This window comes from Lathyrus oleraceus, chromosome 5 (assembly GCF_024323335.1).
Source record: "Lathyrus oleraceus cultivar Zhongwan6 chromosome 5, CAAS_Psat_ZW6_1.0, whole genome shotgun sequence".
NCBI lineage: Eukaryota > Viridiplantae > Streptophyta > Magnoliopsida > Fabales > Fabaceae > Lathyrus > Lathyrus oleraceus.
Window position 1 is genome coordinate 524,407,481 of NC_066583.1, and position 18,800 is coordinate 524,426,280.

The 18,800-nt window shown below is 31.3% G+C and overlaps 1 protein-coding gene across 1 annotated transcript; it reads left to right on the plus strand.

The window, feature by feature from the left end:
• Nucleotides 1-5,442: 5,442 nt before the first annotated feature.
• On the plus strand, nt 5,443-13,146 carry LOC127081799 (zinc finger BED domain-containing protein RICESLEEPER 2-like). Its single transcript, XM_051022021.1, has 4 exons — nt 5,443-5,584; nt 6,675-6,893; nt 10,940-13,014; nt 13,108-13,146. Exons 1-4 carry the CDS (start codon nt 5,443-5,445, stop codon nt 13,144-13,146), a joined length of 2,475 nt encoding a protein of 824 aa, XP_050877978.1.
• The last annotated feature ends 5,654 nt before the right edge of the window (nt 13,147-18,800 follow it).

Here is an 18,800-nt window from a genome sequence, read left to right on the forward strand (position 1 = left end):
CTATCTAGTGCATTGCGTTCGCAGAAAAAAAATGTTCTTGTTATTGCTTCAAGTGGGATAACATTGTTATTATTGCCATGTGGAAGGACAACACATTCAAAGTTCAAAATTCATATATCAACACTTGATAACTCTACTTGCAACATTGAGAAAAATAGTGAGCATTCATAGTTATTGGTACAAACAAATTTGGGATTATGGGATGAAGCACCTGTGACTCAAAAAAACTGTTTTTAGACTTTGGATAAAACCCTTAAAGATGTCATGAACTTCCAAGGTCTTTGAATGTCATATTTGGATAAAACTGTTTTAGACAAATTCTTCATGTTGTTTCAAGAGGAGATCGCTTTGATATAGTACATGCTTCAATTAGTTCATCTTATGTATGAGATTATTATCAGATTCTTACTAACAAAAATTATGAGACTCCAACAAGGTTTAGGAAATAGAAGTTCGCCAGAATTAGTTGAATTCTCAAAATGGATTTTAAATGTGGGGATGGTAAAATTTGTGAACCAAATGATGATTTAATAGATATAGAAGTTCCTCAAGATCTCTTAATATCCATTTTTGAGGATCCTATGAAGTCAATTTTTGAGAGCATTTATCCTAATCTATTATAAAATTACAAAAATGAAGAGTTCTTACAATTCAGAGCTATTATTGCTTCAACCATTAAAATAGTGGAAAAAACCAATCACTATGTATTAGGCTTCATTCCAAGTATAAAACATTGAGTTTGCATTAATTTATGCATATAACAATTCTGTTATCATATTATAGTACTAATGTTTTAATGTTTTATTGGTATTCAATTTTGAAGGAGAAGAAAAAGAATATTTGAGTTCTGATTCAATTGATAGAACAAAAGTCAGTTATAATCAATCTTATGATGTTCTAACACCAGAATTTTTGAGTTCTCTAAGAACCTCGAGTTTACCAAATCACAAGATTAAACTGAAATTTTGAACCCCCATTATGCTAATGAGAAATTTGTTCCAAGCCATAGGTTTATGTAACGGAACAAGGTTGATCGTGACAAGGTTAGCAAATTACGTCATTAAGCCCGAAATTATGTACAGAAAGAACATTGATAACATAATTTATATTCCTCGAATGTCGATGTCACCTTCTGAATCACCATGACCATTCAAATTAATTAGGAGACAATTTTCGATCATTTTCTAATACGCAATGACAATCAATAAACCCCAAGGTCAATCACTTGATAGTGTTGAATTATATTTGTCTACTCTTATTCTTAGTCATGGACAATTGTATATAGCACATTCAAGAGTTAAGAGCAAGAATGGTTTGAAAATACTAATACACAACAAGGATAATAAATCATGTGTATAAAGAGGTCTTCCAAGCACTAAGTTAGTTGGTAAATGACTTTTCTTTTTTCTTTGATGCTTCAATAATGATCTTAATCTTGAAGTTTCTTTTTTATGTTATTGTTTTAATGGAAATTGAATTGAGATAACAAGTTGTACGTTTTATACACTTCATTAATTTTTAATTGATGGACCATTTTAAATGTTTTTGCTTTCAATGTGTTTGATATTAGCATACTTTCTTTTTTGAAGATTTGACGATTTTGTATAAGACTGCATTGAAGCTGGTAAATTATATTGATTTAAATAGAGACCTTTGATGATTGATATGTTTCACCGTTGGTAATATTTTACACCTTAGTTTGTATATGGTTTAATATGATACTTGGTAAATTTATGTATCTTTGTCATTAAAACTTTAGATTGTAGATTTTGCATTTTGGAAAATGGAATAACTCTGTTATATTTGTTCATGTCATTGGAGGATGGAAAAATAAATGTTAAACATATTGACGTAATGATTAAGTACGTTGTTGGAGCTACAAATTCAATTAGTTTGACATATTTATTTTGAGATGTTTAAGAGTGTTTTATTTTGATATTTTTAATGTAAGAAATCACAACTTTACACCATAACATAAGTAACATCTTGCATTTTCATGATTTGTTTAGTCATATTTTCATTTTGTTTTTAAAATACTACTTGGATGAATGCATAATGATTTTTACATTATTCATTGATTCTATATTTGCATCTTGCATTTTTTTAAAATACTACTTAGATCAATGCATTTTCATGATTTTGCATCTTGCATTATTCTATATTTGAAATTTTGTAAATACTCATGGACTAAAAAACAAATTGAAAAACTGAAAAATGAGATATTACATCGTGTAATAACTCACACGCGTATTTTACTAATTATTAATATCATCGTACCGATCTGAATGCCCATTATATTTTTCCATGTGTATCTAACGCTAGTCGAAATTGTAAGATAATGGAAATCGTATCCTTCTCATTGATCTGAATAAATATATATATATATATATATATATATATATATATATATATATATATATATATATATATATATATATATATATATATATATATATACACATCAATGTGTAACATTTAGTCAACTATCTAATTATGATACAACATAATTATAAGAAACTAATAATGACTAATTATAACAAAATATTCTATTCTATCACACCCCGTAGTCGAAGCGGGAGGTTCACGGACGCTTAGACTGGTCCGAAAATCATCAAAGAGAATGCGAGGAAGTCCTTTGGTGAAGATGTTTGCGATTTGATGTCTTGAGGGAACATGAAGGACGCGAGCCTGACCACAAGCTACCTTTTCCCGAACAAAATGAATGTCCATCTCAATATGCTTAGTGCGCTGATGCTACACAGGATTACCAGATATATAAATGACACTAACATTGTCACAATACACCAAAGTGGCCTGAGGAATAGGAAAATGGAGTTCCAGGAGAAGATTGTGAATCCAACACGATCCAGAGACAACATTGGCAACCCCTTATATTCGATTTCAGCACTGGAACGGGAGAGAGTTGGATGCCTTTTGGAAGACCAAGAAATAAGGTTGTCACCTAGAAAAACACAGTAACCAGATGTAGAACGTCTGGTGTCAGGACATCCACCCCAATCAGCACCAGTGTATGAGATAAGCTTTGTAATGGGAGATAGGGATAAGTGTAGTCCAAAATGTAAGGTGCCTTGAACATAGCGCAAAATGCGCTTAAGAGGAAGCATGTGTTCCGTGCGAGGGGCATGTATGTGAAGACAAACTTGTTGAACATCATAGGATATATCAGGTCGAGTGAAAGTGAGATACTGTAGGGCCCCTACAAGACTCCTATATAAGGAGGGATCCTCATTAGAAGTGTCGGAGGAGGTGTTGAGTTTCTGCTTGGTGTCAACAGGAGTGGCTGATGGTTTACAGGACGCCATGCCAACACGTTCAATGATCTCTGAAGCATAAGTGCTTTGACTAAGAAATATGCCATCAGGATGACGAGATACTGCAATACCCAGAAAGTAACTCAGAGGATCCAAATCCTTCATTGCAAACTCAAATGCTAAGAGTGACATAATTGAAGACCTTAAGTGTTTGTTCATTACATAAACTTTAGCAACATAAAAAAAACCTTAAGTGTTTGGTCTTTACAAACTTCATCAGCATAACAAAACATAAACTTAAACAAGTAACTATTCTTGGGTTGGTGGTGGTGCTTGCGACTCTCCTTTTATAACCTAAACATAATTAACATAGTGATAAATTAACCTTCTGTTGATGTGATATAAATTTATATTCCTTGTGTTGAATGGATTGTAAGTCTTCGAGTAATAACTTAAGGAACCATTGCCAAGAGTCTTTTGTTTCAGCTTCTACAACGATATAAGCGATTCGACAAATCTTATTACTTCCATCCTTACCAACATCACCTATTAACTGACCTCCAAAGTCACCTTTCAGAAAACAAGCATTCAATCCAATTAGAGGCCTACAAGTGGTTGCAGACGTTTCCTTACAAGCTTCTAAGCGCACATATACTCTTTCAAAAATAGGACCACCATCTGAATCATCACACTTAATTTTAATTGTAGAGTTTGGATTTTACTTTAACAACTCCTCAGCATAACTCCTAAGGTGTTTGAATTGTTCATGACCAACATTTTTAATCAATTCTATTGCGTTTTTCTTGACTTTATAAGCTCGATCCTTTTACAACTTCACCCCCACTACTTAATAGCTTATGCAATCAGCCCTTTGGTTTTTATTTTAGGAGTGTGTCTTATAGTATACATAGAGTTGTCATCCAACCAATCTGTTTTCGCTTGTCTATTCTTGGTTGTTCTATGACCTATGTCGATCAGTTAAACTAAAGAGTTGTCAATATTGGTTGGTAGTCGTCATGCTAAACCTAATATAAAATGGACAATCATCTATACATTTAACAAAAATTCTCTTCGTGTCATTTTTCTTGAACACAAGATTCTTCTTGTTCTCCATTGCATACTCCTTTATGGCATCTTTGATTTGTAATTTATCCTTGAACATCATCCCTACTTCAAGTTTTGTAGTTTCCTTAAAAGTTGGAAACCTTTCCATATCAGCTTCAACATCACTATTGGGTGGAGTATGAAGCACATCTAAATCACAACTATCATTATTAGAAATATCATTCAACTTTGAAGGTTTCTTTGTTGTAGTAGTAGAGAGAACAGTCGTCCAATTAATACCAACCCCATCACCTAAATTCAACTCATCAATGTCATCTTCCTCATCGTCCTCGTCTTTCTCGTCATCCTCACTACTCATGTTATAGTTTGGATATGTTTCACTCTCTTCATCTTCTCCTTCAACATTAACTTCTTTATCTGCTCCCTCAGCATTAACTTCTTCACCATTATCCTCCTCAAAAATAACATCTTCAATATTAATTTCTTCAACTTTGTGTTCAACATAAATATCAATTACTTTGAAGTCTCTAACATCTTCCATTAACCTTAACACATCATTGTCATTATTCAAAGGCTGAAGTCCATGAGAAAAAGAAAAGTTAGGATTTCAATACCATAAACACTTTATATTAGAATACCCCTCACTTTTGATCAAATCTTCAATTTGCATATAGGACATTAAGTCCATATCCCAATCCTAATTGATTTCAGAAACAAGCCCATAAACATACAACTTCACTGGATTATGTACTAAATGTCCCTGGTGGTGTACTCTAAATTTGAGAACTTGGGTATCAGATGACCTACAATAGAACATAAACAAATCATAGCACTGACAAAACAGAGATCACAACAAATTAACACTACATGAACCACAAGTCATTAACTGTTCAGGGACCACAAGACATTAACATTTCAGGGACCATAACATATTAACAGTTCAGGGACCACATCACATTAACAGTTCAGGGACCACAACATAAAAAAGTTACATAACATAAACAAATGTTCAAAATGATCAAATTAAGGCACAACATTAACGCATTTAACAACCCTAAACAAAATCACATGCCTCGAAACGTAAGTAGGGTTTGCCATTTCAGAGATGAGCAACCTAAAGCGACCAACACGAGTTGATTTGGAATGGAAATTTCAGATTCTGTTCTTAGGGCTCATGTTCGTAACTGAGAGAGGAAGAGAGTTCATTCATGCTCATGTGTTTGTATCTATGAGAGACGAAGTGAGAGGTTGAAACGTTTCGATTACTCTGATTTTTAATTGAAATTAAAGTTTAATAGATAATTGAAATGATATTAAAAATGACAACAAATACGTGGAAGTATATTTGGTGAATATGATTAATTTCAAATTAACTTGTCATTGCCACGTCATCTTGGATAGTGCCACATCATGAAAAAAAGTCTCAAATTGGAGGGGGGGGGGGGGGGGGGGGGGGGGGGGGGGGGGGGGGGGGGACTAAAATCAAACTGAAAAGTTGAAAAAGGGACTAAAATAGTGGTTTTTAAAATGGGAGGATCAAAATCCAAAAAACTGAATAATAGGAGGATCGTAGTTGCAATTAAAAATTGAAAAAAATTATAAATTTCAAAAAATAAAATACTTAATCAATATATAACTTTATGAGTGTGTCCAAATTATTTTTGTTTGGATTTATGATTAAGGAAGTATTTCTCCTTCAACAATTATGAGAAATACTTCTAACGGATTGTTTGTTTTATGTAACTTTTATTTATATTAAGTTATGATAAGTTATACTCGAATACTTTTTATTCACAAAAATATATTTTGTTCATGGATTTTTTTCATTTTTATTCCCATATCAAAGGATGAGAATCTTATAAGTATAAAATAATCATCCATAACTTCTCCCTTTCATATTATTTTAATATATTTATTTTTTAATTATTAAATTTAATTAAAAAATAACATGATTTTTAATTATTTTAATATGTTTATTTTGTATGTGGTGTTGAAATATAACATCATGTAACCTATATTCAACAACTTCATTGTTTGGTATATTGTTGTAGTTTATTTTTAATTTGTTGTTTATACCTACTAAGATAATATCAATCAAACTGTTGAAGCTTTATGTATGCAAGATAAGATTTTTCATAACACATTTGTTAATGTTTTAATTGTTTCGAAGCAGACTTCAAACCAAATTTAGCATAACACATATTTGAATTGTATCATTTTTAAGGATATTATTTTGTTTACCACTATATTCTACAATATTCATAGTCATCTTAGTGACTGCTGAATCTTACTATTTCTGATTTAAATGAAGTTATGTTTTTTTATATACTTTCACAGAGTTGGAATTGATAGAGAAAAAGATAAGAACTTTGATTCTTATTGAAATTGAAAATCTGTTGCAAGCAAATCGAAGAAGTTTGAAGCACTTTAAAGGTATTTCTTATCCAAATTCATATGTCACAAGGCACATAGGCAACAAACTGGTCTATGAAGAACGTGATTACAATGTCAATACTGAACAAAAAACATTCCATGATTTATTTCATTCACTTACAGGTAATTTATTTACTACGACGACAATCCAAATCTCAAAAATATCTTATTGAGTGATAATGTCTTATATTTATTGATAATTCTTACATTTCAATGGATTGATAGATGAATAACATGCAATTTATCATAAAAGCATGCAAGCGGTGAACAATCGAAGAGGTGGAGTGTTTTTTTTACATGGTTATGGAGCCACCAGAAAAAACTTCATGTGCATAATTCTATCTAGTGCATTGCATTCGCAAAAAAAAAATTGTTCTTGTTGTTGCTTTAAGTGGGATAACATTGTTATTATTTCCAGGTGGAAGGACAACACATTCAAAGTTTAAAATTCATATATCAACACATGATAACTCTAGTTGCAACATTAAGAAAAATAGTGAGCATTCATAGTTATTGGTACAAACAGATTTTATAATATGGGATGAAGCTCTTGTGACTCATAAAAACTGTTTTGAGACTTTGGATAAAACCCTTAAAGATGTCGTGAGCTCCCAAGGTCTTGGGAATGCCATATTTGGTGGCAAAGTAGTAGTTTTTGGAGGAGATTTTAGACAAATTCTTCATGTTGTTCCAAGAGGAGATCGCTCTGATATAATATATGCTTAAATTAGTTCATTATATGTATCAGATTATTATGAGGTTCTTACTCTAACAAAAAAATATGAGAATTCAACAAGGTTCAGAAAATACAAGTTCGTTAGAATTAGCTGGATTCTCAAAATGAATTTTAAATGTGAGGATGGTAAAATTTGTGAACCAAATGACGGTTTGGTAGATATGAAAGTTCCTCAAGATCTCTTATTATCCATCTTTAAGGATCCTATAAAGTCAATTGTTGAGGATCCTATAAAGTCAATTGTTGAGAGCATTTATCCTAATCTATTAGAAAATTACAAAAATGAAGAGTTCATACAATTTAGAGCTATTATTGCTTCAACCATTAAAATAGTGGAAACAACCAATCATTATGTATTAGGCTTGATTCCTAGTACAAAGCGTTAAGTTGCATTAATTCATGCATATAAAAATTCTGTTATCATATGAGAGTACCAATGTTTTAATGTTTTATTTGTATTCATTTTGATGGAGAAAAAAAGAATATGAGTTCTAATTCAATTGATAGAACGAAAGTCAATTATAATTAATCTTATGATGTTCTAACACCAGAAATTTTTGAGTTCACTAAGAACATCAGATTTATCAAATCACAAGATTGAACTGAAAGTTGGAACCCCATTATGCTAATGAGAAATTTGGACCAAATCGAAGGTTTATGTAATGGAATAAGGTCGACTGTGACAAGATTACAAATCACATCATTGAGCCCAAAATTATGTATGGAAAGAACATTGGTAATACGATTTATATTCCTCGAATGTCTATGTCACATTCTAAATCACCATGGTCATTCAAATTGATTAGGTGACAATTTCCGATCACTGTCTCATACGTAATGACAATCAGTAACTCCCAAGGTCAATCACTTGATAATGTTGAATTATATTTGCCTACTCCTATTTTTAGTCATGGACAATTATATGTAGTACTTTCAAGAATTAAAAGCAAAAATGATTTGAAAATACTAATACACAACCAGGACAATAAATCATATATGACCACTACTAATATAATGTACAAAAAGGTCTTCCAAACACTAAGTTAGTTGATAAATAACTTTTCTTTTTCCTTCGATGCTTCAATAATAATCTCAATCTTAAAGTTTCTTTTTTATGTTATTATTTTTATGTAAATTGAATTGATATAATCAATTATACGTTTTATACACTTCAACAAATTTTTAATCGTTAGACCATTTTAAATATTTTTGCTTTCAAACTGTTTGATATTGACATACTTTTTTTTTTTTTTTTTCTTTTCGGATTTGACAATTCTTTATGAGATTGTATTGAATATTAGTTATCAATATCATCATACCGATCCAAATGACCATTATATTTTGCCATGTATGCCTAACACACATTTTTTAAGTAATATTTTGGCCACCTAAGTTTGGTCGAACTCCATGCTAACCATACACTTTTTCTATTGTAAACATTAAAGATTGTCTTTGGAATGGTTAGAGAGCCGGAAGAAATGTTAAAACATTGTGACCATTATTGCCCACATTTGGCGGACTAGGAATAAGATGGTCTATGAAGATAAATACATTTAGGTGGAAGACATATTAACTATGCTAATAATTTAGCTGCTAAAAATTAAGTAAGAAAAAGAGAACATCATTTTTTTATACTATAAATGGTAAAGGCATTTTCACATCATTCATTTTAAATTGATCATAAATTTATTGTTAATTAGAGAGTATAAGTTGATCCTTAAATATATTGTTAATTAGAGAATATAGTTGAAATAATATATTAATTTTATATTAAAATTTAAAATGAATTTATTTTGAAACAATTTTTTTAAAGTAATATTCATTTGAAAATGGAAAAGGTATAATCTTATCATTAAAATTTATAAGAATAAGCAAAAAGTATGTATTATAATTATATTAGTAAATTTATTATACAATTTAAAAATTATCTTGTTGAAAGAACTAAAAACAAAACTTTGTATCAAAATAATTTGTTTTATATCAGATTTATATAAAAAAAATATAAAATCAAATACTACTTTAGATTCAATATTAAATTTATATTTTTGATTAAACATATGTTTTCCCTTACTTCATATTCATTTTAGTCTCTAAACTTTTAAAAAGACTCATTTGATCTCTTATTTTTTTCAAAAAGTATGACGTTAATCCTTTCTATTAAGTCTCTTAGTCAATATCAAAATTGTGGATAAAATTTTATAGAAAAAACAATAACGCAAAGCAAAAATCACATTTCACGTGTCATTCCCTAATTATAAGTATTTGGTTAATTTGCACCTTGTCACATTCTTCGTGTTTTTCATTTTTGTCATATGTTAATTTATTCCTTTTTAATTGGTATTATTATTTCATGCCTTCATTTATCATCTCATTAGGGCTGGAAATGAACCAAACCAATTCGAAAATAGTTCGAGACTCGATTCGATAATTAATTCGTTAGACTTGGTTATGAACCAAATGAGTCGAACTTGAGCTCAAAACTAAGTTCGTAAAATAAATGAGCTGAACTTGAGCCATGTATAATTCGACTAGTTAGATTCATGAGTCGACTCGATTATATATATATATATATATATATATATATATATATATATATATATATATATATATATATATATATATATATATATATATATATATATATATATTTAAATCATATATCTCAATAGTATCGTTAAAAAAATAATGTATAGATTTTAACCTTTTAACTTATCAAATTAAATATTTTAAAAAATACTTGTAACATTTTTTTATACAAAGTAAAATACTTCTAACTCATAAAAAAACATAATGCACCGTGACTTTTAATTTTAAAATGCCATTTTAAACTAATTCTAAATTTGTTTTTTAAACTACCACTTTAAAAATAACGTTTTTTAAATATTGTATCATTTATATGATTTAATTTGTATCCTTTTATATTATTTTTGACTTTATTATTATTATTAACTATTTTTAAGATTTTAAATATGCCTATTTATTAGTATTGCATTTTCCAAAAGCAAAACCTTTAGTATTCCTTTTTAGATTTTAGATTTTAGAGAACTTCCTTCATCCTTCATATTACGTATTTTCAGTCTTTGTTCTCTATTCTGAAGAAAAGAAACTTTAACTCTTTCTTCCAGATTCAACAATATTTTTCAATAGAGGTAAATATTATTATTCTCATCATCTGATTGTTTTAGTAGCTTTGTCATTTTTTACTGTGTTCTGAATATGTTGAATATGTTCTTCCTGTATATAATGAACTATAACTCTGTTATGAGGATTTTATTTATTTTCTTTGTTTTGTATATGTTCTTTCTGAATCTATTTTTCTTGGTTTGAACTAAATATATAACTCTGTTATGAGAATTTTTTTATTATGTTCTATTTAAAAAATTTAATGATTTTTTTAATGGAACTTGTGATTTTATTTATTTTTCTATTGTAGATATGTCATACAGTACCTCACTTGAATCATTGGGAGATTCACAATCACCACCAAAAGATGGAGAAAAGTGTTTAAATGTATTGAATCCTATCATTGATTTAAATGCAAATACTAATGAAGAACCACTAACAAATGAATCAACATCGGGAAATGAAGTTGTGAATGAAGAAAATGTTGAGAGCAGTGGCATTGTTATTCAAAAGTCCAAGAGGCAGAAAACTTCTCTAGTTTGGGATCACTTCAAAAAAGTGGAATTAAAGAATGGAAAAAAATGGCAATGTATACACTGTAAAAACAATTATTCTGTTGTTGCTAGTGGATCAACCAGTCATTTGATGAGGCATTTAAAACAAACATGTCATGTTTACAAGAAGCTAGTAGCACAACAAAAAAAATTAAACTTTCAGCCAGCAAAAAGCAAGATTGATGAGAAGCTTTCTGGACCACTACTAATGAATTCAGGAGGTAAATATGACCATGAAAGACAACGAGAAGCCACCGCACATTGGATTATGATACATGAACATGCATTTAGTATTGTTGAGGAAGAAGGTTTTCATTTTATGATGAAGTGTTCTAATATTTCATATGAGAAAATTAGTCGGAAGACATTGAAGAATGATTGTATTGCTGTTTATGAAGCTGAAAGAAAAAAGTTGAAGTCTACTTTAAGGACAGTAAATAAGATTTGTTTGACCACTGATTTATGGAAGTCACAAAATCAGAAGATAGAATACATGGTGTTAACTGGCCATTTCATTGATGCTGATTGGGTTTTGCAGAAACGCATTCTTAGTTTTGTTCATGTTCCTTCTCCTCGGCGTGGTCTTAAAGATTTGGGTATTGAAAATAAAATATTTAGTGTGTCAGTGGATAATGCACATTACAACGATAGATGTTTGAAAGAGTTAAAAGTTCTGATTTTAAGGCACCGGAAATTAGTGTTAGATGGAAAGTTATTTCATGTGCGTTGTTGTGCGCATATACTAAATTTGCTTGTTCAAGATGGTATTGGGAAAATAGCAAAAATAGTTGAAGACGTGCGTGAAAGTGTGAAGTTCATCAATCAGTCTGAAGCAAGGTTGCAAACATTCTCACAAATAGTTCAACAACTAAAGCTTGGTGGTAAAAAATTAATTCTTGATTGTCCTACTAGTTGGAACTCCACCTATCAAATGTTGTCAGTTGCAATGCAGTTCAAAGAAGTCTTCCCTCGTTTTCAAGATCGAGAACCAAGCTATACAACTCTTCCAGATGATGATGATTGGGAAAAGGTTGAAAAAGTTTCCAAGTTGCTAGAGGTATTTAATGTTGTTACAAATATTATTTCAGGTAGTGAATATCCAACTGCTAACTTATATCTTGCTGAGGTATTTCGAATCAAACTAGTTTTAGATCAAGCTATCCAAGATGAATCTGATTTTATGAAAGAAATGGCAAAAGAGATGAAGGGAAAATTTGACAAATATTGGAGCCAATGTAATCTTGTTATGTCGCTTGCTTCTGTTTTGGACCCTAGGATCAAAATGATGGGTGTTAACATGTGTTTTCCCTTAATTTATCCGGAAGTTGAAGCTAGAAAAAATATAGAAAATGTGTGTATCGCGCTTGATGATATGTACAAAGAGTATGCTGAGATACTTAGTAAGCATAGTGAAGAAGGATCTAGTAGAAGTGGTGTTGATCAAAATGGGCTTATTTTGGAGTCACAAAAATCCTCATGGTGGTCATTGTTAATGAATTATGTCGAAGAACAACAAGCAATTCCTGTTGTAAAATCTGAAATTGAAGAGTATTTGAATGAGCCAACTTACAAACCTAAAGATAACGGCCATATGTCATTTTGTGCCTTGGAATTGTGGAAATTGAATTGTGGAAAATATAGAGTGTTGTCCCATATGGCAGCAGATGTTCTTGCCATTCCAATATCTACTGTGGCTTCGGAGTCAACCTTTAGCGCCGGAGGGAGAGTTATCGATTCATTTCGAACTTCTTTAAGTTCATCTATTGTCGAAGCTTTAATTTGTGGTGGTGATTGGCTTCGAATATTGCATGGAATTAGGAACAAACCTAAGGTAATATGCTCTCTTTTGATTATTAAGTATAATATAAACTTTTAAAAATAGCATTGATAATTTTTAAAACTAAATTCTTCTTTTTATTAATAGGTGGAGCAAGTGCAAACAGAAATTACATTATTCCCTTGATGATAAATAGAGAGCTATCAATGCAGGTGAGTGAGATTGTTGTATAATTAACCGTGTATTTAGTCTTTATTACTTGTTAGTTGTTAGCATCTCATACAATTAATAGGGTGTTTAAACCATACCAGTGTTGTAACATAAATTTAGAAATTTCATGAATTTAAAAAGAATTAATCATTTAAAGTACTGCTATTTGTTATATATGAGGAACTAGTATTGTGTTAATTGTGATATATTTAAAAGGTAGATGCAATGTATATTAATTTGTGAGCTTTAATATGGTGTTCAAACCATACCAATGTTGTAACATAAATCTAGAAATTTCATGAATTTAAAAAGAATTGATTTAAGGTACTGCTATTTGTGATATATGAAGTACTGATATTTGTGATATATTTTAAAGGTACTGCTATTTGTGATATATTTAAAATGAATTTATTTATAGAAGTAATTGATTTAGCATAGCATACCATAATCATGTTGTGTTGGTATTCTGATATATGAATTTAATTGGCTTAAAAATTATCCTCTTCCATCTTGCAGGTTATCATTTCCTTACTAGCTATGACAGTAAATCAGTTGACAGTTGGTGTAATGAAGATTAAAGTTGAATAATCATTTTGTGATGGGAATGTAACAATTTCTAATAGTTTTTGTTGTACTATTTTATTATATTTGTAATAGTTTGAGACAAACTTAAACTCAAAAAGAATAGTTTTTGAATTAGACTTTTAAATTTATCTCTTGAAAACTTTATTTTGTTTTAATATTTTCCCTTTAAAAAGAATAATTTAAAATATCAAATATAATAAAAAAATTTAAACTTTAAAAAATGACTTTTTAGTCCGTGAAGTAAACAAACTGAACCTAACGAGTTGAATCGAGTTGTTCAAGAACTTAAAACGAGTCGAGTTCGAGCTTAAAAAAAATTCGTGTCGAACTCGAGTCGAGTTTCGAGCTAAACCAATTCTTATCGAGTCGAGTCGAGCTGACGACGGGTTCGACTCGACTCGACTCATTTCCAACCCTACATTTCATTCATACAAAATCAACTTTTTATTCATTTAAAATTTAATTTGTCGTAGTTATATTCCTATCATTACATCATCCCATTTTGTGTTGTTGATACTTAACTTTCATGATAGTTTGAAAAAGTCAAAGCAAGGTCAACTTATATGTGAATTGCATTTTAAGTCTAAGCATCCAAAATTTAATCACATTCACCATATGATAACTTTTATCATTACATTATCATTCATTTATTCATCCCAAAATTAAACAAAATCAAGTACACATGCGTAAAGCTTGACTTATAAAACATTGTTCCATTGCTTAACATATCATATTTCAAATTCAAAACAAAAGAACAAAAATTCAAAATTGAAGTAAAAAGAAACAAGCTTGAATTACATTCATGCCATCATCTTGGCATAGGAATCAAAAGCTATAATTCTAATTCAAGTTGTCATTACCTTTCATCATCATCTTGTACATATAAGGGAGCCACATATCACTCATGAATATTCTAGCAAGTTACAATTCCATTGTCATTACCATCATGAGCAATACATACATACATCATAAAACATCTCCTAACAAATTACTCACCTTACATGGCTTACATTTGCACATAGAAATCCCACCTTTTGTACTACACTAATTCACTCAATAACAGCTCACCATCCATGCTATACACTCACACAAATTATGTTTAGCCCTCACACTTTTACACCAAAATATCTCAATTCACTTATTTGAATCATTCCTCAGACATTTACAATCTATCCTTAAAATTCTCCTATAAATCTTAAATGAAAATACACTACTCAACAACAACTATCTACCACAGACATTTACAATATATCCTTAAAATTCTCCTATAAATCTTAAATGAAAATACACTACTCAACAACAACTATCTACCACAATCAGAAGTAAAAACCATTAAGCATTTTTCTTTACAATGAAGAAAATGTGAGTGCAATTTTCTATTAGATGTATTTTGTATGATGTCAAAACTATGATACTTTAGCGTTTATGTATATTGGACGGTATCCTATGAGTCTTAATGTGCATCTTAGCATTAGAAAACATAAAAATACTTTGAAAAAATAGTCTATGTGTCGACACATACGTGTTATATGACAATTTTTTTTCCTATATGTAGACACATACAAGTTCCAGATCGACACATGTACCTAATTTTTAAAGCATGTAGCTTCTGTTTGATGTGCCGACTGTATGTGTCGACACATGACCTATACAGATTGACACATAACCTATATAGGTCTACACATGCATCGCACAGGTCAACACATGTATCAAAAATCTTGAAAATTTTCATTTTTTTTCTAAACCTCTTGCATTTCTTTTGCTTCTAACTTGCATACATATATATACTTCATGCATGCATCATTTCTAGTACGGTTCTAGATTAAACCTACATGAAACTTTAATTTCAAAGAGTTCTCATCATCTTCAACCTACATTCTATGTATACGCACAAACAAATCATACATAATCATTTTTCATTTGGGTGCCATCTAGAATTGGTTGATAACGTCCAATTTAGGTTGTTGAATTGTAAATTGGGTTGAAATCTTTGAGGGTTTCAAATAAGAAAACCAAACTGGGGTTCTCCTTCATGATCAATTAGAGATTTGAAGGTTTTGGACAAGTTTACACAATTTCGATCCGATCCGATCGAGTGAAGGCTTTGAAGAACGAGAATTTCTTGTAAATGATTAGCGTGAGACGGTGGATCATATTGGTAAATTTTGGTTACAATAATTTGCAATTCGGATTAGATCGAGTGAAGGCTTTAAAGAACGGAAGGTTCTTGCAAAGGAGTAGGGTGAGACGGTGAATCAAATTGGTATTGTTAGGTGACTTGATCAAGCTCAGGTCAAGGAAAGAGAAAGTGTTAGAATCAACATCAAACATAGGATTTGTAGAGTTGGATTGCTACATATCTCTTGTATACTACTTTTGCAAAGTAAGGTTAATTTCATTATCTTAATTCGAGTTTGAATTGAGGGTAAACGTACACATAGCGAGGTCGATTAGAGAACTGCCTAAACAAATCCCTGTGCTCTCTCTCTCTCTCTCTCTCTCTCTCTATATATATATATATATATATATATATATATATATATATATATTTATATATATTATGTTTCGTTTGCAAATTATTGAATTCATCAATTGTGCGATCAATACGTTTGGTTAATCCTTTTGAAAAACATTTGAAAATCATTTGAAAAAGGTTTTGGTGAGTTGATTACAATCCATTAGAATATGGTTGGATTTGAAGATCAACAAAACCATACAAATTTTTAAACAAAATCGATTGTACACGAGGTGTTCGATAATTTGTCTCAATAGCATTCAATTGGTTGTGGTTGAATGTAGTTTGATCAAATTTATGTTCGTTATCATACTTTGATTGTAATTACGCATATCTGAGTTTTTCGATAGCGATTCAGTTAGACGATTCGATCCGGGTCACTTCCTATGTGCCATAAAAAATTTCAAAACAATTTTTGTTCAAGTTTTTAACTTAGGATCTATTCACCCCCCCCCCTCTCTAAATCGTTATCTATCGTCTAACAAGTGGTATCACGAACTCTGGTTAATTATGTGTTGGAGAATAGCCATCCAAGGCGCAGCGAAATTTAAAATTTCTCCATTTAGTGATCCTTACGAATGGGCATGATCAGTGATAGAATCGTTACCTCTTGTGGCGATTCAAACCTTTGGTGCAGATCTCTGATAATGATCAAAACCTTTGATACAGATCCACGGGGCGATCACGAACTTTGAACGATGACAACGTCTCTACTCAGTCCACACGAACGGATTCCTTCAATCGCAGTGCTAGCTGTTATGAATGAAGGCTTTGAGTGAGAGAGAGATACGAAATTCCAACTCTTCAGTTGTGTTGTATTCCCATACAAAGCTTCTGCACAAGAGCTCTATTTATAGAACCACTTGTGTGGGCTTCAAGTCAAAAAGCCCACTTAAGTGCATTTTGGCCTATATCTCATAATATGCCAAAATCACTTAAGTATTTGGTACCTTACCATATTTCGTATTCTGCTTAAGTACACCGTACCTTACGATCTTCCTTAATTATTCTATCTCTCATCAATCCGTCCTTTGTGTGTGACCCTATAGGTTTTCGCGACGTTGGCAATTATATTAAATCACGCATTTAACATAATAAACAGTGAGCGGTATCTAGCAACACATCACTGCTACCCAAGTCACGAAAATGTCATGTGATCTGACAAAACCTCCTGTGATAATAATTATGTGTATAATTACCCCTTTGCCCTTATGTCTATATTGAACACAAGGTATAGACTGTGTCACCCTTGTCCAGTTCAATATTGGGCCCATAGACATTTATCCTGTTACGCAGGATTGGCAAATTCCATCTAGGACACTCATGTCCCTCAGCATGCTTTATGGAGTACTCATCAACTGTCTTTATGGTCATCCAGTTACGGATAACGTTGGATCAGTAATAAGGCACTCAACTCTACATCTAGGATCCATAGTGGTTTCAGGTCGAAGAGTGGTACACACTATTATCACCATGAGAATAACTTATGACACTTTGCATAACTTTCTATATAGTATTCTCATAGCGGGTCAATCCGGTACAAATATTACTCCTAATATTCATACCTATGTTTAAGACTTGATAACTCTTTATCCATGATCCATGAGATGTGATCATCAGTCTACAAACATAATAGTCTTAATGCTTTAATGTTATCCCACTTCACACTAAAGCTCGACTACGGATACTTTAAGAATAGTGTCCTTATGTTTAATGTGTTCTCATGATTAAGTCACACTTAATACATTAAACGGACTATCTATTCTAGGGACTTTATTAATCAACCATAATAAAGAAAATGCCTTTAAATAATTCGATACAAGTACCAAAAGTATTGGCCTCTAGGGCTTACACCAACAATCTCCCACTAGCACTAGAGCCAATCAGGCATACCCCGTATGCCCATTGATCTAGTATGGCCATCATGCTTCTGCTGCGCAAGAGGCTTTGTCAGTGGGTCAGCTATATTGTCAAATGTAGGTACTTTACATATTTTCGCACAACGCCTAAGTATGTGTTTGGATCGTTGGTGAGATCTAGGCTCCTTAGCTTGTGCAATAACACCATTGTTATCATAATAGAGACCAATGGGATCCACAATGCTAGGGACTATGCCAAGTTTATTGATCCAAACAGCTTCCTTTGTTGCACTTAAGGCAGCAATATACTCGGCCTCAATTGTAGAATCAGCAACTGCATCTTGCGTTGAACTTTTCAAGCTCACAGTGCCACCATTTAAGCAAAACACATAACCAGATTGGAATCATTCATATTAAAGCGTCTCAGCACTTTGTCTATGTACTCTGACTTAGGCCAAGCATTTCATGATCTATCTCTATAGATTCTGATAGGCTGCTTCACCCAGGTCCTTCATAGAAAAGCATTTCCCCAACCAAGACTTTACTTGTTGCAGGGTAGAGATATCGATTCCAATAAGTAATATGTCATCTACATATAATACCAGGAATACGATCATGCTCCCACTAACCTTCTTGTAGACACAAGGCTCATCTTCGTTCTTGATGAATCC

What these genes read in the sequence shown, in the direction of transcription:
- LOC127081799 (XM_051022021.1), top strand. Translation starts at nt 5,443, where the DNA reads ATGAGCAACCTAAAGCGACCAACACGAGTTGATTTGGAATGGAAATTT. An exon ending in TATGAGAGACGAAGTGAGAG is followed by an intron (nt 5,585 to 6,674) that starts GTTGAAACGTTT and finishes ATACTTTCACAG; the next exon opens with AGTTGGAATTGATAGAGAAA. An exon ending in GAATTAGGAACAAACCTAAG is followed by an intron (nt 13,015 to 13,107) that starts GTAATATGCTCT and finishes TTTTATTAATAG; the next exon opens with GTGGAGCAAGTGCAAACAGA.